Below are 23940 nucleotides of genomic sequence, written 5' to 3' on the forward strand. Positions count from 1 at the left end.
TCTTGTACCCGGCGGGAGAGAGCTGTGAAAAGGCAATGCAGTATGGAAGAAGAACTGAAAATCAGGGTACCTGAGTTCTGGTCTGACACTAAATTATGTGACCATCACCTATTTTGCCATCATCTATTTTAATTCAATCTCATTTCCTCTTCTGAAAAATGCTGGGGGCCAAATTAGTTCAGTGATTCCAAACTTTGTTTTATAGAACTGGGTGCCTTGAGGTTGCCAGGTGGGCCAAGGAGGTTAAGAGGAGGGAGAACAGTCCCACTTTTATCTAATGTATTGTGGTTCTATATAAAATTTCATTTGGAAAAACAAAAGTTTAGAAATCATTGGACTAAATGATCTGCAAAGGTCCAGTTACATTAGAGCAGGAGGTCTTCCAAATAAAGCCAAAAAAAAAAAAAAAATTTTTTTTTTTTTTTTGAGTATAGGTTTTTTCTAAGTAACGTCATGTATTTCCAAAACTGCTTAACTGGTAAATAAACTATTATTTAAAATTACCTGGAAGAATGTGAGACCATGAAGTTCCACTATCAAACCAGATGTCCAAAATATCCTGACCGGGCACGTACTCCAAGGCGTCAGGACCACCGACCTAGTAAGACCATGTAAAAGCATTTTAATTATGTGAGATGCACACAATAAATACCCAAAAAGTCTTGAGGAAATGAAATACTTACAACCATTAAATTCACATTTTAAGGTAAATTGTAAAACATGTAAAAATATTTCACAATTAAGTACGATGGACTCATTTACATGCAGACATGACTGTAGCCACTTTATGATTCATTACACATTTCTTAGTGTAAATATAAACTGTTTATTTGCTTCAAATTATCTTCCAGTATGGATTTTTTGGTGTTTGATACGACTGGTTAACTCTAATTCAGATCCCACCAAGTCCTGACGTACCCATGTGAGTTAGTATGCACTGTTCTCTCAGAGTCACGACTGTACCTACTTAGTGAACCAAGTCAGTTAAAATTTTGTCCCTCAATGAGAACAAATAACCCTCACACTCCACTGCTACATTAACTACTAGGCTTCTCTAGCTAAACAAAGTGTCTGCTCCCAAACTGCACTGGTTCTCATGTATGGTGAAAAAACTCATTAACTGTACATGATCATGTAATTACTTTAACTCCCAAGAATCCCATCTGTCATTAGTAGGTCATACAACGCACACAAAGGCTGTTAAATACAAGTAGAAACTGACCTGAGATAAGACTTCTTTTGGAAGGAGCTGCTCAGGGGGAAGAGTCCACCAGATATCACTGCCATGTTGTTCCACTAGTTTAATAATATGCTCGATGGTTTGGCTATTTTGCGGGGAGCAAGCAGAATTGTTCAATTAAGTATTGTGATTACCACCAAACATTTTAAAAATTAAGAAATAGTAATATTTTTTCCTTTCTGCAGGATATTTTTTCCTATCTCCCCCCCCCAAAAAAAACAAACTTTAGTGGTATTATCTTCAATTACTTGCTCACTTGGCTGCGGCTATCATCTGCGATACAATATAAATAGTATCAGTATATCTCAAAAATGAAACAAATCTTATGTATCCCTTAAGAGAAGAAAAATGACTTCTCCCGATATCCCTGTTTCAGTTACTGAGTTCCCTATTTCTAGCAATCTATTTTCTATTCAGGTACCTATATTCAAAACCTCCTAATTACGTCACACCTCCAATTTCTGCCCAAATTAAACCAGCACAAGCTGACAGTGCCACCTTTGAAACTGGCTCGTGTTCTCACTAACACTATATTAGTCCAACTTCACTGCTTCCATACCAGACTGACGCCAATGGTTTGACTTGTCCCCAACACTCATCTCTTTAATTTGAAAACACAAGTCTGAGAGAAGTACATTCCCAAAACTGCTTTTATCACACCAATTCCCTCTCAGAATCTTCCCGTGCCCCCATCCCTGCTTACAGGATTAACTCCACATCCATCTGCCCAAGAGCAAAACCACAGTGGGACCCAGCCTTTGACGACACATACCCAGGCTTACAGCCTGACTGCCACTTTTTATATATACATGACCACGCACACGCTCTACATTCTTCTCTAAGTCTCGGTTATTGTCCAGTTCATTTGTTCAGAAATATTTACTGAGCACCTCCAACGTCTTGGACACTATTCTAGGCACTGGAGACAAGATTCCTGCCCTAATGGAACTTACATTTTAGTGATCCTAGATGTTTCCCTTAGAATGACTGCACACTAAATGAGACGATTCATGTAAAACTTAGCACATGGCCTAACACAACAGAAAGCCAATAAATGCGTATCAATTGACCGTATCATTGGGAAAATAACAGTTACAAATTATTTGAAAATTACACCCAGGGGGAAATTTATACTCAATTTTCTCACAGGAGCAACATACTTTTAATTTATTACCACACCTTTACTGACATTACAACTTCCTCTAGTGTGCTCCATTGAGTCAGTTTATATAATGGTCAAATGCATGGTCCCTAGAGCCAGACAGCTTTGGTTTAATTCCTGGCTCTTTCACTTTCTAGCTATGTGACCCTGGGTAAAGCACTTAACATTTCCGTACCTGGGTTTGTAAAATGCAAATAACAGTATCATTAAGTGAGCTATTACAGATATTAATCAAGATTATATATATAATGCCTAGAACAATGTCTGGCACTCATTACTAAGAATTATGTAAGCATTATTCAAACATTCTCTGAAGTCAGCTAAATTTTTGACAGTTAATTTTGTTAACCAATTACCAAAACACATACTTTTCTTAATATTTAAATTAGTTAAAATACACATACCGTGTTTCCCTGAAAATAAGACCGGGTCTTATATTAATTTTTGCTCCAAAATATGCATTAGGGCATATTTTCAGGGGATGTCTTATTTTTTCATGTACAACAATCTACATTTATTCAAATACAGTCATGTCATCTTCTGGAACATCGTCATAACGTACTAAATGCATCCATCTAGCTGACGATCTTAATTAACTGGTTTATTTTCAGGGTAGGTCTTATTTTTGGGGAAACACGATACTAAAACCAAATTTGTATTGTCCTTCTTTCTACCACTCCATTAATAACTGTAGGTCCACGAATCAATGAAAATGGAAAGAGTAATGCATAGGAAAAAGCTTTAAATTCTCAATCTGGATCTGCTTCTTATTAATCACGACTACGTAGGGCAAATCATTTAACCTCTCTGGGTCTGATAATTCACAGATAAACTGAAGTGTTTATTAAAAAAACTTGTGGGAAGCAAAAATCAAATGGGTATGATAAATGAAATATGCTCTACACATTGAAATTTGAAATACCTTACCATAGCAAAATATCACTAAACTTGTATACTGTGATGTATAGATTGAAAAATATAATGCTACCAGCACCTATTTTGAAGAAATTATAAATAACAAGAATGTTAAAATGGGCATAAGTCCATGTTTCTAATACAATCACACATTTTAGATGGACTTTAACAGTAAAGATAAACTTGTAATGAGACCATAAAACTTTGTGCAATAACTAGCTATTTATCTGACTATTTGGTTACTTATTACCATTTTATGCAGTTTGCACAGAACACTTTATCAGTTAAGAAAATATGAATATACTATAATAGAAAATCAGAATAAATCTAAACCTCCTACCCTAGACCTAATGCTATTACACGAAAAGGACCAAAAAAGAGAAAAATACTAGCAAAATACATTTATACCCACACAATTACAGTAGATAGGCTGCTCATACTAAGTATGAAATTTTCATCAAAAAGAATGATTCTAAAAATGAGTGTCGTTTTGCCTTTTTATTTGTACAATATTATCATTAGATTGCAATTTTAGGTAAACAGTAAAATAAAATAGCAAAACAGTCTAAAATATGTTAGAAATAATCAGATAAAAAAATAATACAAAAGTAAATGCAAATGGTTCAGATTTCATATTAATTTAGGAAATAAGGTAAAAATGTTAGGACCAATTTTACTCTTAATCAAAATGAAAGCATTTATGTATACACCACACTACACTTTTCAAAGTACTTTACAAGCACTCTAACTGGATTCACAGAAAAACCTACTTAGTAGCTCTTGACAAACTGTTTTGTGCTTCCGGATTCCTTAACAATCATGAGCTTAAGCAAGTAATACAATTAAATGCAGGCCTTGAGACTGTGTCTCCTACATCATGGTTCAAAGCTGTTTTTACTTCTCCATTCAGCCTTTCTAACCGGGAACGTCATACTCCTTGTCTCTTGGATTTCCTCAGCAAAAAGACTTACTGCCCATGTTTAATGAAACCGTGGCCCCGAGATGAAGGCGGGCACCAGGGAATCTCAGATTACTGCTGACAGAACAAGCACCAAGTACAAAAACCGGAGTCCACCTGCCCCTGTTGGATACTGACAGGAATACGTCGTATTATGTTTCTGACCTTCAGTTTCTAGGAACACTGGGAAAAGCTGTGAGGAAAAAGGCTACGAGAAAAATTTTATACTTAAAAAAAGAAAAAGTGCTAATGTCTTGGTCAGTAACTTACAACTAGATGTACTTACATGTAATCCATTTTAGAATGCCAAATTCAATTCTAATGAGAGTTACTTTTTATATCCCTAAATACCATGTTTCCCCGAAAATAAGACCAGGTCTTATATTAATTTTGCTCCAAAAGATGCATTAGGGCTTATGTTCAGGGGATGTCATCCTGAAAAATCATGCTAGGGCTTATTTTCCGGTTAGGTCTTATTTTCGGGGAAACATGGTAGATAATTCTATGAAGATTTAGTATTATATTTTAAGTATTACTGAACTATACTCAAGTATCTTACTGAGTCTATAACTAAAAATACCAAACAACAAAGAAAGATTTCAATTTCGCAGTCGGCATGTTATTAATGCAACTTCCCCACCAAGTTTGGTCAACCACCTCTTCTTGTCAAACCAAAATTCAAGTTTTAATGGCTACATTTTCTCAGTACTATTTTGAGATCTTAGACAAGTATATTACTTAAGTTTTGAGATGAAAAATTTAAAAACAAAGAGCTTTAAAAATAAAACTTGCAATAAAAATAAACACATACGACCTACAAACTCTTGAGGTTTGCTGGATTCCAAATAAGGATAAATTTAGTGTTCAAAATCTGAAAAGATAATTTGGAAAAAAATACAAGTAGGCTGCACAAGTACTCAAAAGATATTCATTATAGCACTGCAGCAAACACCCAGAAACAGGCAAATATTGGATGGGCTACATTTACTTGATTTTCATACACTGGGAACGGGCAACCATTAAGAACTGAGCTACCATTTTAATGGCTGTCAATTCATTCTTTCAAAATTGACTTAAATTATCTCTTCTCTTTCATGTCCTTTTTCCTTTATAAACACTGTATTAGATATCCTTCCATATATACCTTTGTACACGACATTAGTCCTTTTATTTCCCTAGGATAAATACTTAGAAGTACAACTTTTTTATAACAAAACTGAGATCACGCTTTAAAATTTTTCAAAGCAATTTTGTAGGCATTTCTTAGTGATATTAAATATTCTTCAGAAAAAAATACAAGAAAGAAGTCAACATGTGTCTTGGGAAATTTAAGAATTTTCTGTCTTTATTTTGTTAATAATATCCTATACTTAATACGGTTAACTTATAACCTAAAGATCAGTGTACATTATTGTTAAGTGGGTGAAACCACTTATCACTACATAATCTATATGCTTCCATTTTAATGCTGTATTTCATAAAGCAATAAGTCCATTGTAAAACTTTGTACTTTACACAAGAGCCTTATCTAAACTCATGCGCTACGTGCCCCTGTGTTTCAATCAGTGAAAATTCACTAGGTAATATGGGCAACTACAGCACCAACCAATCATTTTGGACTTTGACATCAACTGAGCTGAAGGCTTATTTAGCGGCTGCTGGAAATTCAGCAGCATTGGGATTACTAGGTAACGAAGAAACTGCTGCTCTGTATTTTGTCTATAAAAGCAAAAACATTCAGGATTGTAAGACAACTTTTCTTCTGGAAGTTACTGGAATAAGAACGAGGTAAGAGGCTATATGTTTCATATTTATTTACTAAATTTATTTACTAAATTTAATACTAGAACACAATGAAATTAGAGGATACTTTTTAATTACTATTTTTAATTTAATGCTATACTTATGTTTTAAAGGCAACAGGAAATGATTTCGAAGAAACTTTATTTAATGAAAACTATAAATTTTTTTCACCAAAAGGTCATTAATTATTAATCTGAGCAAAAAACTGAGGTAGCTACAGCGTACACTCAAGTTAAACTGGAAATTTCTTGCCTGTTTCTAGTAAACTTCTCATAATACCCAGAAATCAGGAGCTAAGTTCCCTAAATGCATGCTAGCTATTGTATTAATATTGTCAAATTAATTACAGTAATCTGAAATGAAAGAAATTTACCTAACAACTTCTTTTCCTTCCTAGACAGCAAGTGGTTCTATATTTTATCTTTTTTATGCTAAAAAGTATTTATTTTGTCTTTATTAACCAGGAATAGATTTCCAACTAAATTATAATGGCATTAGATTACAGATTCCGAAAATGATCAATGATGTTAAAGACAGAAATGGAATTATTTCTTGAGAAAAATACAAATATGTATATAAAGTGTCAATGAGAACATTAATTCAAATCAAAATTAAACATTAGCGTTTCAAATATGCCAGTCTCTAAACGTATTTCAAACATGAAATAAATGAAGATTTCTTCTATGAATTAAGTGTACTTAAGAGATTTATAGACTTTCATCAAGAAAAGCTGAAGGACTCTTAACATACTTAATGGAATTATCAAGTGTAACAGCAACTCCATGTGGACTGTGTACCAATTTCCAGTGGAGATGTTGTTACTTTTGATGGTCACCAACTCGCTGAAAAGCATATCCAAAGACGGAAAAGCCGGATCACTTGATTCTCATGTAAGTAAGGAAAAAAGATAACCTGTCGTGCTATCTTAAAAAATGTGACACGTAATGATGAATTAACATCCATTTTCTTAAATCAAGTGTTTTGTCACATAAAATACCCAGCAACGGAAGGAGATTAGTCAACATTAAGAAATGGTGTTGGAGGTCATAGGATGTGACCCTTGAGCTGGACCCAGGCAACTGAAAGTTCTTCACCCTCTGCCTTGTCCTTGGAATGTGTGTTCTGCTTGCTTTCCCTCTGCTAGAAGCTGCCCAATGACGCAGCCTTGAGAGAGTAAGATGTTGAGACCCTCTGGATGGTACATGTGACTGAAGGCCTCATACACTTTAAAATTCTGGCAGGCAGGTGCAGAGATCTACTCATCTGGTGGCCGCCTGAGACAAGTCTTGTAAGTAACGTTCCCTTACTTATTAACACTGTCACCTACCAATCTGGAGTCCTCTGCCCTCTGTGTATGGGGCCAAGTTGGGAACTAACAAATGGTGTACAGGAGAATGACCTATAAATTGACAGACAATATGGCTAACTGTGTCTGTCATTTCTATAGGCCAATATTCTGTATATCTCTGGCTTCTTCAAAATCAGAAATCAACAAACACCATGCAAGCTACACAAGAATCTGTAACACAACTATGTATCAACTATAAATAAAACATAAACGATACCTAATGAATGTCTGCTTGTGTTTTTCTAATAAAGCTCACATTTATTTCGTCTAGCTTAAGTAAATCAATCAACAACCTATGTACCACTTTGCTGTCATGATTAAATAATGATCAAATGAATGTTTGCTCTACTTACTAATATATACACATATGGTCGACCTCAATCAATTCAAGGAAATTCCCTAAAAAATTTGTTCTCTTACTACTGAAAAGAATGAGAAACAGTGACAGTGGCCTATAAAAGACATTGCTTTAAAGAAAACTCTCCAGTGTGGAATTTTAAACAATACTTGTGTATTTCTCTCAACTTTAATTCTTAATACAGGTATCAAGATATTAGCAGTTTATATCTGATCAAGTGATCAATTAAAAAACAAAAAAGCACCAATACTTAGGCCAAAGCGTCTTGGCTCCAAATTGTAATAAAATTGAAATAGCCTTACAATGACTTCCTGGTCCCTATAATCTAGTTTCTTTTCCTAAAACACACTCTTACTCCTCATGCCAACTGAAAAATGTAAATTCCTTAACTCAGTATTCAAGTCTCACTACAGTTTGCCCGAAACAATCTTTCTTAATGTTTATCTTTCTGAAATTCCCCTCATATACCCTACAGCCCATTATGTTCTTATACACATTATGCTTCCCCCCTCCAGGTTTTCGTTCCTGCCAATCCCAGTACTGCCCCCAATTACCTAATCCGCAAGACTCTACTCAAATACCACATCCTCTGTGAATGAAGCAAATGAGCTGTTTTATGGTTCAGTATTTGCCCAAGGCCTAGCCTCTAGTTTTCCTTCTGAGCCAAGCTGCCATAAAGGGTCAGATCACCAGAAAGGTAGTGACACAGCCAAATCGTGATGCAACCCGTATTTCAAATTGAAAAGGAACTTCCACACAAATGATACTAAGTACTACCTAATATGAGGCTATAAGTTATTAAAACAAAACAAAACAAAAAAACCCATTTTAATCAAACATTTAAAGAAATTCTAAATACATGTTCTCATAAAAGGACCACCTAAAGAAATACTGATACTGTTGACAACGAAAAGTAGAAACTTTAAAAAAAAAAAGATAAGAAACCCGAGGTAGGGACATTCAACTCTACGTCTTCAGTTTCTTGAAGTCCCCATGACTAGATGGTCTCCATGCCCTCAAGACCCTTCCTGGATCTTCAACTAATAAAATGTGAAAACACTCAGCAAAATGTGCTCAAACTCTTTACTCAGGTTAAAGCATAATTTAGTAAAGATTCCATTAACCAAATTAAAACAAAATTACTGAAACAAAATGAAAGCCTAGGATATATTCCGAAGAGGAGTGATTAATATTTCCATTTCCACATCTGTTAGTAACAGCAACAATACCGAAACCCTCCCGAATTTACTAGAAGATAAACAAGCTAGACTACCACCTCATTAAGAACAGGGGTGACCACATCAGTTTGTTCACTGCTTTAAAGGAACTCGTGTCTGCATTGGGAAAAAAATTTTCTTTTCACAGTATAAGCTTTTCTACTCTGAACTGTTAACTATGTCCATGTATTATCTTTGCAAATTAAAAAAAAAAAAAAGTTGGGAATGTAATCATCACTAGAATAAATGTAACTTTATACATTTAAATATATTATAGTCTCTTAAATTCTAAACCATCTAAACGACATAATGCCATTTCTACTGAAAGGGACAGACAGTAGACTCAGAGTTAAGAGAGTGACTCTAATTCCTAAAGAAAAATTACAGACTGGGATTCCCCCACTAAATACTATTTATCTTTGGATTCGTGATACCTTATCTAGCAAGATGCTAGGTACACAGGAACAATGAATTCTCATTTAAAAAAAAAAAGTCAGAGCACTTGCTTCTAAGTATCAATACCAAAAAAACATAGTTGTCAAAATTTCAATCATATGAAAGGATCTTTTTGAAATTTACATTTTTATTCCCTTCTGCAAAAGATCATTTTAGAATGTTTTATGTAACATATCAGTTCTCAAAAGTCCACTATTTTTCCATTTTTAAAGAATATACAACTTGCTTTAAAATGTTGAAAAATTTTAGAAAGAGTTCTACCTGTTGATCAAGAATTCATCTTTTGTCTTATGGTGAAACACAGGAATTGGAACACCCCAAACTCTTTGCCTTGATATACACCAATATGGCCGCCTGTCCATCATTTCAACCATGGCATTCAGGGCTGATCCAGGAATAAATTTCACTTTTTTTAACAATTCCTGCAATTGAGTCACAAATCAAGTCCAGTGAGAGAAAGCAGAACAAATTTTCTGGAACTGTCACTATTTACCCTAATACAGTTCTTTATTTTAGATGTTTATTCTTATTCACATATCCTCCCAACCACCTCCCCCACACAAAAAAACCTTAAAAAACTAGATTCCAGAGCAAAGTTAAAATGGCCACAAAGGACCTAATAAATAACATCAAGAGCAGGCATCATCACCTTTAGAGGATGTGACAAAAGATTTTATACCAATTTCCAAGCACCCCAGATCAAAACTGGTAATAACAAGTTGGTAGAAATATTATACTTCATTAAAATACAGTTAAAAATCAATTCAAACTTGACTTCACCATTTGTTATAAAAATGCTTAAAAAAATAAGCTACTGTCATTGGTTGAAAAATAAGGATTACAGTATAACCCAATTTTACATAGAATGGTTTGAAACATAAAAAGACACTTTCTCAGAATAAGTTACTTGCTATTTACTTACTATAAGAACCCTCCCTCCCTCCACCCCACAAGTTGTAAACTACTAGCATTTGATTTCATTTCATTTGTCAGTTACCAAAATTTACATTATATAGCAAAAATGTTTGGTAAAAATCTCAAAAAAGGCCACAGTATGTTAACTTCATTTTTTCTTTAAATCTCTCTGTCCATTAGTAAGAGCATTTTTATATTTTCAGTTTCACGTTTAGTTTCCTCACTTACCTGAACTACCAGAACCCACCCGCCCCCAAAACCATTTGTAGCGCCACCTACTGGCAGAATGGCAACATCTGCAATCTAAAAAATGGGAATACTGATGGGTAATTGATTTTGTCAAGGAATAATGATTACTTTTTAAGGTGGTGATAATGGCATTGGAATTATGTTTTAAAGAGTCTTTATTTTTCAGTAATATATATTGAAGTATTTACGGGCGAAATAATGCCTGAAATTTGCTTCCAAATAATCAAATGGGTAGGGAGTAAAAAAAGAATGGTAGGAGGGGTGTAGATAAAACCAAAATTGGCCAGAAGTTGATTACTGTTGAAGTTGGGTGATAGAAACATGGAAGTACATCACTAGTCTCTCTATTTCTGCAAAGAGCAATTGAAAATAGTATATAAAGACATTAAAAAAATATTTGGCTTCACCATACTTCATCAGACTTGGATATTCTGAAGCCATCTTTGCAGAGCTGGAAGTTACAAATTTTAACATTTACAAATAAGGAAAATAGGCTTCATTGGAATGCAAAACACGAACACCTGTCCATATCACAGCTGTCCACTCTACAGGAATACAGAAAATGTAAATTGCTACGCACAGCTTTGGCACGGGCCCCAAACTGCCAGGCCAACAAATGAACATATTACAAAATATGGTAATACGTTAGATGCAAGCTATAAAGCAAAATGTCTGTATATTCAGCCTGGTTAATAAATGTATATTTGAGTTCTTTCATTCAACAGAATCAAGTTGTTTGAGATACACACACTAATACGCACACATACTGAAAGAGCTCAAATATTAATATTTAGAACACCAGTTATAAAGTATTTATTAACACAATGCAACAACTTTTCAAATGGATTGCAATGTCAATCTTAAGGAAGCCAAGGGTTTTAAAAGCATTGTTTGAATGCTTATGTGCCAGAGTACTGTTCTGGAAACTTTCATTCACTTACTCCGTGAGGTAAGCATTATTACCACCCTTACACAGATGAGGCAACACATTCTGGGGGGGGTTAAACAACTTGCCAAACTCAGTCCTGTCCTAATTCTGTACTTCCACTACACTAGGCAGGAAATTTGGGCAAGTCCCTGAACTCCTGGAAGCCTCATTTTCCGCATGTGTATAATGAAGGAATGGAAATCCCAGTTGCTTCCAGATCTAAAATTCTACTATTTTATGAGCAACCTTTTCTATTCCCTAAACCCATCTCAACCTCATACGCAACCCTTCCACACTGAGGCATGAAAACCCCGACCTTGTAGTAGGCTGTCTCTTATACCTTGGCTGTAGACTTCAGATCCGTGATATTGACAAACCACTGCTTGCTGGCACGAATAAGCACTGGTTTCTTAGTCCTCCAGTCATAGGGATAGCTGTGTACCACGTTTTCCTCTTTCAACAAAGTCTTTGTGGCCTGAAGCATCTTTATAACTTTAAAAAAAAATCCGTAACAATTTACATTAGACATAATTAAAAAGCACTATGAAAATCCTAGGAACGCTCTGACCTCTCAGGGAGTGCACTCAATCTGGTGACAGTCAGTCAGAGTAGCCACCTACCAGGTGTCGAAGGCATTAACCTGGGAACCTCCTGGCAAGAAATGCAGGGACTGTAAAACCTTAGTCAGAATCCAAATTATGCCACTCCCGTGGCTCTTCACTTCAAAGATGAACAGGATATAGTTAGAACTCTACATTCGAAATCGAGTCATAATCTTTCATACCATCACTCTTAAAACGGTCTCCAGGTATTCCAGAAGAAACCAGATACAGTGGGTTGAATTTGGTCCCAGAAAAAGATCCGTTCAAGTCCTAACCCCTAGTACGTGGGAATGTGATCTTATTTGGAAATAGGGTCTTTGTAGATATAATCAAGTTAAGATGAGGTCACACTGGATTAGAGTGGGTCCTAAATCCAATGACTGGTGTACTTCTAAGAAGAGGAGAGGACCCAGGGACACACAAGAGCAAAGAAGGACCTGTGACAATGGAGGCAGCGACTGGAGCCACACAGCTATAAACCAGAGAATGGTTTAGAAACCAAGGGTTCCTAGGAACCACCCGAAGCTCAGAAGAGGCAGGAAGGATTCTTCCACAGAGCTCTCAGGGGGAGCACGGCCCTGCCCACACCAATTCCAGACTTCCAGCCTCCAGAACTGTTGTTTCCAGCCACAAATTCATGGTAATTTGTTATAGTGGCCTTGGGAAACTCATCCACCACTAGCCTTAGTCTTCAGTGTGGAAAAAGAAAGGTTTTCACAGCACCTGGTCTCTGGAGCCGTATTCACAGATAGGCAGAAAGACAACTTAAGACTGAAGGACCCCCAAGATCGTCATAGTAAACCAGGTCATGTGGGTCCGTGATTGACACGGGTTACAAAAGGCGTCAGGAGTGTCTGATTCACAGTCATCTTCTAGCCCCAGGCTGAGTTTAGCCTCCAGGAAACCAATACTGCTGGTGATTAGCTCTAGTTCTGAATAACACCACTCCCAGCTGACTGCCCTGACCTGCTTAAACGGAGCAAGTTCAAAGCAAAAGATGAAAGGGTCCCAAACTATTTCAAACCATGTGGAAAAATAAAACATAATTTTAGCTTATTGTTTCTGTTGAAAGTACAAGATGGGAGAATAGCTAGTAAAGGTTACTGCTGGCTGCTTTTCAGAAAAAATATATTTATGGTAGCGACACAGACAACACTTACCCACATCTGTTCCCTCTTCAAGGACTGCCTTATTGTGAAGGTCAGGACCTGCCACCGCTGTGAAAACCCCATCTTCATCCACCAAACAATCCTACAAAGTGTCATTTTGAACCATTAAAATATCGAGACATTCGTCTTATGACAATACCTGGCCAAACAATATATATATAAAACATCTCTGTTTAGACTAGTCTTGCACGACACGGAAAATGTGGGTAGGTACTTCTTTTCAGTTAAAAGGAATTTATAAATGTATACATTTAAATCACCAAAGGCAAAAAATGTCTTATTAAAGCATGTACCTGAAGTCTAAAAACAAAAAGTAAACTATACTAAAACCACCTTTAATTTGGTGTCTTTTAAGGTACAGATCTATGACAACGTACATACATTGTGATGACTGAAACTCACCTCTAACTAAATGGAAAAACTTCTAAGTCACTGATGTGTATAAAATAAATTTAGAGAGGACTGTTTTGGTTTTAAAAAAATGACTATACTTTTCAATTAGTAAAACTAGTAAAATCCACTTGCCAGTGTTCAGGGACTAAAAGTAATTGTCTAGTGACTTAATACTTGAAAGAAAAAAACTGCCCCCATTTAATAAATATTCTTCAATTTTCACTTTGTGCTGATAATTGTGTTAATTCTAGGAAATCTTTCTCAATTAGTATGAATTAACGAGGCTTTAGTATATTGCACGAACCTAAGCATTTCACAATTATGACAAAAATGATTTGTTTATTATCAAAACATAAAGATGTTACATTTATCACTTTAATTCTACAAAAGCAATAATTAGAAAGAGAAAGGGTACCGTGGGCAGGTTGTGCTGGGAAGCTACACTGTAGTCTTCCATGCCATGAGCCGGGGCTGTGTGAACCAGTCCTGTTCCTTTGCTCATGGTCACGTGATTTGCAGGTAGAAGAGGAGAGATTTTATCAGGCATTAAAGGATGAGCACAAGTCCCATTTTCCAAATCTGCACCTGTGGGGAAAGAAAACCACAATTAAGAATCCTTTCATACGACAGTCCTTTAAGAACAGCTATTTGGATAAATAAGTATTTTAAAGTATATTTGTACATTCTACATTATACAAAGGCCATTTGTCCAATTTTACATTGGATATTTGCCAGAAATATTTTATTATCTTTTGTGCCTTTGTCAATGTTCATATTTTTCTATACTCCTATCATGTTTAATAGAGGTTCTCCTTTACTGCAATCAACATAAAATAGGTTCCAGAAAGGCACAAGCCACATCTGTTCTGATTCAGAATGAGCGATGTTCAGCAAAGTACTGAACTCAACTAAGCCCAATATTTTGATGACTGTGATGGTCAGAATATCTATAAATTTTCACCTGTAAATGTTGAAATAACCTCAAATGATGTTTTCAACGTAGAAGCAACAGACGTTACTTTATCTGCAGCCAGGATGTAGAGGTCTCCAGATTTGGAACATTTCACAACAGCATACCTAAAATAGAGTTTTAGGAGAAAATTACTAGCAATGAAAAAAGAAAAGCCACAGATAGTTTTTCTAAAATGATGTAAAACATTTTCAACGCTAACTTCAAAGTCAATAAAGTGCTATTTTCCAAGGACTGCATCCCTTACATTTCTGCTTTGTTTTCCAAAAAAGATGGAAACAAGGTCTTAAACGGAATCATCTAAAGCTTAATAAAATCTATATGAACATAATTATAACTCACTAACTTTTAAGAGGATAATGATGAAATAAATTAAAAATAATGTTAATGGAATTAATCCTTTTTGTCGATAAAATAAAAACACGCAATAACACACTTACTTTGCATCTGGCATATAACAAACAGCCTGATTGGCTGGAATTGTCCAAGGCTGTGTGGTCCAGACTAAAACACTAACAGGAGATGAACCATCTGTGAAAATAAGATTTTAAATATGTTAGCAAGTGTTACAATTCCCTAACTTTAATAAACCAAAGCAATGAATAAATTATACCTAGAAGAGATGCCAACTTAGGAGAAGATTTCAAGAGAGGGAATTTTACATATATTGAGCGACTGACATGCTCAGGATTATATTCAAGTTCCGCTTCAGCCAATGCAGTCCTAAGGTTTAAAAACATTAGACATAAGTATTTGGAAAGCTTACAAAATTTCTCCTTTATCAAAAACAGAAATACCTCGATGACGGAGACCAAAACACAGGTTTGTAAGATCGATAAATCAAGCCCTATAAAAAGACAAAGATATTGATTAGATGAAAGCTTGCATTTTCTGACTTACAATTTAATACACTTGAAGGAAAAAGTTCTTCATTACCTTATCATACATTTGGTAGAAAATTCTCAACTGTTGGGCCTCATACTTTCCATCAAATGTATAGTAGCAATTATTCCAATCTGCCATTATTCCCCAACGAATAAAAGCTGATTTTTGTTTCTCAATTGCTGCTTTCGCAAATGATCTAGCTAAAAAAAGAAAAAAAAAGAAAAATGAAGAAAGAATATTTTTGAAAACCAATAAATTCAAATTCTCAAACATGATTTAGCATGTATCTCTCTAAATGCAGATACTGTACACAATTTAGACCATAAAATTTATTTAACAGGAAAATTATTTTGAAAGGTGTTCAAATTGTAAAATTAACTAGAATTTCAAAAGCTAATATATTTGTTACCATCTTCTGTATTTTCCAGGCTTTATACAATGAACTTACATTTAGAACAAATAAACGAGAAAAATTATTCTTCATTATTTTTTAATTTAAGAATAGAGTAATTATTTCATTATACACTAAAAAATTAATCAGTACCTCCAGTCTAAGCCAATAATAAGATGTTTCATAAAGAAATTAAAAAATCTTCATGATCACATCCAAACAATAGTTATATATATAAGAATAGAAGATTCCTCCCTGACACAATCTACTAAAGAATCAAATAGATGAACTCAAAATATATTTGCATTTTAAAATGTACTTTTGTTTTTATCACCTGAAATAAGTCAATAGCTTTAGCCAGCAAAGTAAATAAAAACACTGACAAAAACAATAATTTCACAAAATATGAAGACTACAGAACTGAAAAATGTACTTGGAAATGCTTACAAATCTTTCCTTCAATCTCTAAACATAAGTTCTCACGAAGGTCAAACAAAATCCGAATTTTCTGTGACACACCGTGGTTTCCAACAGATCTCATTGTAACAACAACAAAATACCACAGAAGGTATCTTGAATAAAGCACTGACTTTTCCAAGGCACCAGTGTTTACAAATATCATTTTAAAACAGAAACAGAGATTACTTACCTTTCTCTCTAATTTCCACAGCTGAAAGATTCTGAGCTTTTCCACCGAGTTCTGATAATACTTTTATTTCAATGGGTAACCCATGACAATCCCAGCCGGGCACAAAATGTACTTTGGAACCTCTCATCATATGGTATCGATTGGCTATATCTTTCAAAATCTGCAAAGAAAATGATATTCATCATGCATACATAAAGCATGTATCCAGCAATTTATATTATCTTCTCCGTATCATTTTAAAAAACTGGGACAGCCCAATTTTATAGAAAGCAACCTATTGAATCTAATTCAAGTTCTACATAACTATAGGAATAACAGATATTTGAAGTTTTAAAATGCCATTAACCCCCTCAAAATAAATCAAAGAACAAAAAGACTTCAAAGTGAAAAACATTATGCCCAAAATTACTAATTCGTTTGTAAAGTTGGAATATGCAAATAAGCAGCCCATACCACCTCTTTAAGAAATAATTTTTACCTTCTAAAAACCAGAGTCAATTACAAAGTTGCTTTACTCTTATGAAAATCATTAATGTAAGTAATTCAATAGCATTTACATTTAGCTAAGAAATATTATAGAATCAGTGCAGAATTTATAATGCACTCAGATTACTGAACAGCGTAGTTATTTTCTGTCATTACCAAAACTCTTCTAGAACAGTAGGCCTCTTCCAGGTATACTACGTAGGTCTATAACTGATTTACCTTTCTTAGTTCATTTTAGGTACTAGAGGGGAGGAGAGCCTGAGTTAAGAACATATTACCATTATAAAATAGAAGACCAAAGGCAAAGGATAGGTTTGGTTCCAAGCTCAATTTCCTTCTTCCCAAAAGAAAACACTGTAGTAGTCCAGAAAATTATTTCCTCCTTTCCACATCTATCAAAAGTAGAAAAGATATTACACATTCCTTCCACCCCTTCCCCTACTTAAAACTCTCATTTTCAAACTTCTTTCCAAAGGGCAGGAGGGAGTCTTGCAACCTGGGTGATACTTGCATGACATAAAAATTCATCTAGTTGTATATGTTTAAGATCTGTACACTTGGGCCAACCCAGTGGCTCAGGTGGTTGGAGCACCGGGCTCCTAACACCGAGGTCCCCGGTTTGATTCCCGCCTGGGCCAGCGAGCTGCGCCCTCCGCAACTAGAATGAAGTCAATGAGCTGCCGCTCAGCTCCTGGATGGCTCAGTTGGTTGGAGCGCAGGCTGTCAACCACAAGGTTGCCAGTTTGACTCCCGCAAGGGATGGTGGGCTGTGCCCCCTGCAACTAACAATGGCAACTGGACCTGGAGCTGAGCTGCGCCCTCCACAACTAAGATTGAAAGAACAACAACTTGACTGGGAAAAATCCCGGAAATACACACTGTTCCCCAATAAAGTCCTGTTCCCCTTCCCCAATAAAATCTTAAAAAAAAAAAAAAAAAAAAAAAAAGCTTTAAAAAAAAAAAAGATCTGTACACTTCACATTAGGGATATCATTGAAATCAATCAATTTATAAATAACCTCCTTCCCACTTAATCCTATGTGAAAATTATTTATTTATTATTAGTTCTTTACCAATAAAATATAAACTCTTTGAAATCAGACAGCCTATCTGTCCTCTTCACAACAAAAGAAAACAACAAAATGAAAAGGCAACCTACCAAATGAGAAAAAGATATTTGTAAACCATCTATCTGGTAAGGGGTTAATATCCAAAAAATATAAAGAACTCCTACAACTCAACAGCAAAAAAGAAAAAGCAAATAATCCAATTTAAAAATTGGCTAAGGCCTTGAACAGACATTTTTTCCCAAAGACATACAAATGGCCAACAAGGACATACAAAGATGCTCAATATCACTTATAACTAGGGAAATGCAAATCAAAACTACAATGAGCTATCACCTCACACCATCAGAATGGCTATCATCAAAAAGACAAGAAAGAACAAGTGTTGGTGAGGACGTGGAGAAGGGAACCCTTGTGCACGGTAGTGGGACTGTCCCCTTCCTTTACTTCAGACCAGTCACACTGGCTTCCTCACACACACCAGGAAAACGCTCACCTCCAGGTCTTGGCACTTGGCTATTTTTACCCCAGGGAGCCCCAGCAGCTCCATCTCTGGCTTCTTTGAGGACTTGACACAAATGCCACCTTTTCAGTGAGGGAGACATCCTAGACCAAGTTAATAAAATCACAAATTGCCCACCTGACCCTCCCGATGGCTCTTCCCTGTTTTTATTTTCCTTCACTATTGTCTTAGTTTGGGCTGCTGTAACAGAACAGCATAAACTGGGTGGCTTAAACAACAGAAATTCATTTCTCACTGTTCTGGAGTCTGTGGAGTCCAAAATCAAGGCACCGGCAAATTCGGCATCTGGTGAGGCCCGCTTTTAGGTTCACAGCCCATCACCTTCTTGCTAGGACCTCACATGGCATAAGGGAGTTCACAAGGGAGCTTTCTGGGGTCTCTTTGGTAAGGGCACTAATCCCACTGATGACCTAATCACCTCCCAAAGACCCCACCTCCAAATAGCATCACATTAGGGATTAGGTTTCAACATCTGAATTTGGGAGTAGAAACAAATATTCAGGGTATAGCAACCATCTAGTATATATTTTATCTTATGGACGTCTTCCATGACTAGAACATAAGCTCCAAAAGGACAAGACTTATCTTTATTTCATTTGCTGCTATTACCAGAGTCTAGAACAACACCTGGCACATACATAGTAGGTGCTCAGTAATTATTTATTGAATATTTACTAATGTAAAATAATAAGCTCAAAGAAAATACCAGTGATGCTATTTTTCACGCAGTACTAAAGTGGTTTATTGCTGCTTTCTATGAAGACATTCCAGTTTTATGTATTAATACAAATTTATATAGTTGTCACAGTATTAGAATACACTTTCATAAAGTGATTTTAAATAAAGGTTTTTCCCTCAAGTTTTATAAACTTCATTATAATTACCTTATTTAAAGCATGTCCAACATGAGGGTCACCATTTGCATACGGAGGTCCATCATGAAGACAAAATTCTGTCTTAACTTTTCTTTCTCTTTGCCAGGAATAAAGTTCTGAAAATCCACATTTCTGTTTTAAAAGGACAATAACGTCAATAACGTCTGAATATCATATAAATATATACTGCTGAATCTTACCATAAATAACAGCCAGCACTTATTTCTTATCTCATTCCAACATATTCAACTCTAAAATACAAATGGTGAGGTTTCCAAAATGCCCATCTGAGTACTCCTCTTTCAAAGCCTTTCAATAAATAGCTTACCCATGGACTTCAGATTGAAGTCTAAGCTCCTTAAAACAGTGACCCTACAAAGGTTTGGTACCATTAAATTCTTGCGCAGTCTCTTCAGCACTCCCCACCCCCGACCCCTCAGTCCTGCCACGCAGAAGGACCCAGAGATTACCAACCCCCACCCACTCACGTCTAATTCTTGCTCTCCTTTGATCTAAACCCTGGCTACCCTCTAAATCTGGAAAAACACTCAGCGCAATCCCACCCCACTTCCTTCAACTGCTGTGTGACCTTGCCCAAGTCACTTTGCCCTAATGGGCCTGCTTCCTTATTTTTTTTTTTAAATGTTAATATCCATTTGGTATGAAGATGAAAGAGTAAACGTTTGAAACTGTCAGTTCCTGGCATACAGGAGGTACTGGATTAAAAAAAAAAAATTTAAGGTACCTTTAAAAATTAGATGGCCAAAACAGGTTTGAATGTAGAACTCTAATGACTATCTGAACATTTAAGCTAACACAGTTGCTTAACCGATACATCCTTAATATCAGGGATTTTAAAGACTGGAATTAGAGAAACTAACAAGTGCATCTCTGCACTTAGAAAGTTCAGTCTGATACGGGAGACAGACGCATCGTTTAGGAAGAGCACTCAGAGAAAGGAAGGACCGCTTTGTCCTGCAAACAAGTCATAATTCCAACTAGAGACCTACTAATACCACACAGGTAAGCGTGCACTTGTCCTCATAATCGAATTTTTATTTATATGTGTGCATGTTAGTTTACTTTTGACAGCCTCCACATTCGACCTGTTTTGTCTAAGCTAAACATGGGACTGACATTTAATAGGTGCTGCTATCTGAGCATCGCTCGTTTCCCCTTTAATATTCTGTTCCGGAACCTGCTACCCTTTAGGGACTTACAAGTTTAAGCTTTCAGTCAATAAAACTTGAGGGAAGCACATGGTTTCCACGGATCAGGTCACAAACCCCCGTCCAAAGGAGCCTGGAGGCCGTGGCCCAGTCCCACCCCGCCCCGGGGCGCGCCGGTTTCTCCGCCGAGTCCCCGCGCGGCGCACAGGCGGGGCCCGTACCTGCTGGATCTCCAGCTCCGTGTCGGGCTGCTGGCGGCCCAGCAGTTTCATGGGGAAGCTGGTCTGGGGCAGCAGCACTGTGTCCCGATACCTGCCATTACTCGAGTTCTGCGGCTGGTTACTGGCCCCGGTGATCGAGCGCACCAAAAGCCCCCTCGTCATCCCACGCCACCCCGGACCACAGGGAAGGCGGAGCGGCCCCCACAAATTCCGGGCCACAGCCAGGGCCGCTGGCCCCGGCCCGCGAGGACGCAGCCCCCAACGCATGGCGGGCCAACCCCAGCCTCCCCGTGACAGCCGGATCCTCGGCTCCCGCCGGGGATCTCAGTAACAGGGACCTCAAAAAACACCCCCGAAAGCTGCGCAGGAGTGCGCATGCGCGCGGGACACGGAAGGGGCGGGGAGCACAGCCCACCCCGAGTCCGCGACAGCGTTGCCAGCTCCGGGTCACGGCTGAAGCCGCCGCGGGGCGGGGCTGGATCCAAGGGGCGGGGCAAAATGTGGCCAGGTGTTGCTGCCGGATGAGATTCCGATTTCAATCAGAGCGCCCCGCCTTTTTAAAAAATGTGTATTTTTATTTAACCCAATATGTCCAAGATATTATCATTTCAACAAGTAATTACTATAAAGTTATAAATATTTTGCATTTTCTCTTTATAGTAACTCTTTGAAATTTGTTACGTGTTTTACATATACAGCACACCTTGGTTTGGAATAGTAACTCGTCAAGTCAACAACCACACGGGGCTAATGGCACTGTTTTAGCGAGCACAAAGTTTATACCAATATTATAAATAAACCTAATTATTTTTCAGATTGCCTCTGTTACGTTCCACTCCTATTCTGCGCTATTTAGTTGTCCGGGTAATCGTAGTTCACAATTATTACCTTCTCATTGTAAGTTTTACCTCTTGGGAACGGTCTTCGTAATCATAACACACAACAGCTAGAAGATTTGGCTCCCGTAAATTAAAAGACAGATTTTCAAGAAAACGAAAAGGAAATTTTATATGGAAAGTGATACCGCAAAGTGAGAAGACAAGTGGCAGATAGTAAGCGCTGCATCAACGTCAGCCGTTCGCCAAGCACTGTCCCCAGCTCTTTACCTGGATTAATTCGTTTAATCTTCAAACCCCACGAAGTGAGGACATAACATGCCAAAACGACCTTGTGAGGTGAGGTAGGTAGTATGAATATTCCTCTTTTACAGGAAAGGAGACTGAAGCATGTAGAGTAATTTTCCCAAGATGACACAACTAAGAAGTGACATAGCTGGTATTCAAATCCAGGCAGCTGGCCTCCAGTGCCTGTTCGCATAATCACCATGCCGTATTGACTCTCCACGCTATACAGCCATACCTCACAGGGACTGTGAGTTTGGTTCCAGACCATGGTAATAAAGCCAGTCATAATCTTTTTGCTGGTGGAGGGTCTTGCCTTCAGATAGTAAAAAATGCAATATCTGTGACGCGCAATAAAGAGAAGTGCAATAAAACAAGGCATGCCTTTTTCTTTCCACCTGTTATATTTACAGTCAGTGTTTTTCCTTAAACTAATTCAGGCCGGCCATACTTGCTATGTAATTATGTAACTTTATTATACAAATCAACGGATGATTAAAATGGTAAGTTTTCTTACTTTTTTTTTTACAATAAAATGGTTTTACTTAATTCACTGAGTTATGAAAATCAAAGGAGGTTGTGTAGGTAAAAGCCTTCTCAAACTACATAGAACTCCATGTAATAGTAGCTATTTACTGATATTGCTCTCTGATGAGCTTTTTAAAAAATAGAAATTACAGCGGTACCTCGGTTTTCGAACATCTCCATTGATGAACATTTTGGTTTATGAATGCCATAAACCTGGAAGTAAATGCTTCGGTTTTCGACTCAGAAGTTGAACATGTCACACGGCTTCCACTGAGTGCAAGATCCTGAGGCCTAGCTATCGGCTGTTTTCAAACGTTTCAGAACTTGTGGATTACGTTCGAAAACCGAGGTACCACTGTATTTGTTTCTCATTACAAACGTTTGGGAGTTACATAAAAGCACGCAGAAACAAAAATCATTCACTAACTACTCTCTCCCCCAAACCAACGTTTTGTTTTTTTTCTAATGCAAAAGTAATTGCTTTTATGAAAAGCTGAAAGCTCTGGAAAGCCCAGTAAAGACATGTCTCTAAAAACCGAAGACAAACTGCTGTTGAATTGGGTGAAGCTAAAACAAGTGTAAAATGGTGGGGAAAAATTTATAAGGATTCTGTGCTTCGAGTTTTAATAAGTGTCTGAATTTCACAACTAGACAGTACATTACGCTCTGCATTATCCAGAGAGATAAAACAAAACTCCAGTCTAAAGACCTATGCTCTGAAAAAAGGACTAGACAGATGTATTCTTTGCATTTTTTTAAACAATGAGGATATAGTCATAAATTACTTATTCAATTTTAAAATGTATAAAAATAAAGTAGTATCTTCATTGTGTCAACAAAATTTTGCTGCCCCCAATCCAATGCCAACAGGAGTTTCCAACCTGGGATGCTGTAAAAGGAGAGACTTTTTTCAGTTGAACAGTTTGCCCTTCTGAGACCCACGCAACCTCAAACGTCTGTCTGCTCTCCTGAGGCACTAGGACAGCCCATTTTATAGAGAAAGTACCCACCCTGGTCCCAGAATGGACCAATTTTATGCAAATGAGGAACCCAAATTTGCAGTTTGATTGGTCCAAATGGCACTGACCTGATTGGTCAGAATCATGTTGTGCATTATGATTGGTCATTATGGAACTGCTCTGATTGGTCAGTCATGATACAACTAAGAATATAGTTGTGCATTTCTGATTGCTTGGGACAGGTCTCAGCCCATTGGTTGAAAGGCAATACCAGAAACTTCTTTATGAGGGTTAGCTGAGATGGTAGGAGCACAGTGCAGAAGGCTGGAAACTCTGGCCTTTCACTGAAATGCAGAGTGTGTGAGAGGCCTCTGCCAGCAGTG

General features: G+C 36.9%; 1 protein-coding gene across 2 annotated transcripts in view; it reads right to left on the bottom strand.

Moving 5' to 3' along the window:
* Nucleotides 1-21336, bottom strand: part of IARS2 (isoleucyl-tRNA synthetase 2, mitochondrial) — a 31262-nt gene extending 9926 nt beyond the window's left edge. The window contains exons 1-14 of one of the 2 annotated variants that reach the window (XM_019741812.3): nt 20950-21336; nt 19569-19691; nt 16609-16768; nt 15620-15768; nt 15481-15530; nt 15297-15406; nt 15124-15214; nt 14675-14790; nt 14129-14298; nt 13312-13402; nt 11890-12041; nt 9719-9879; nt 1223-1325; nt 505-598 (exon numbers count right to left, since the gene is read on the bottom strand). In XM_019741812.3, the coding sequence (XP_019597371.3) occupies nt 505-598; nt 1223-1325; nt 9719-9879; nt 11890-12041; nt 13312-13402; nt 14129-14298; nt 14675-14790; nt 15124-15214; nt 15297-15406; nt 15481-15530; nt 15620-15768; nt 16609-16768; nt 19569-19691; nt 20950-21216 (1837 nt within the window). In that variant the 5' untranslated portion in view covers nt 21217-21336. Of the gene's footprint in view, nt 1-504; nt 599-1222; nt 1326-9718; nt 9880-11889; nt 12042-13311; nt 13403-14128; nt 14299-14674; nt 14791-15123; nt 15215-15296; nt 15407-15480; nt 15531-15619; nt 15769-16604; nt 16769-19568; nt 19692-20949 lie in introns of both variants that reach the window. The other variant, XM_074317013.2, reaches the window with a different exon arrangement.
* Nucleotides 21337-23940: the final 2604 nt, after the last annotated feature.

Source organism: Rhinolophus sinicus, chromosome 6 (genome assembly GCF_057876585.1).
Source record: "Rhinolophus sinicus isolate RSI-liver-muscle chromosome 6, RSI-T2T, whole genome shotgun sequence".
In the NCBI taxonomy this organism is placed as follows: Eukaryota; Metazoa; Chordata; class Mammalia; order Chiroptera; family Rhinolophidae; genus Rhinolophus; species Rhinolophus sinicus.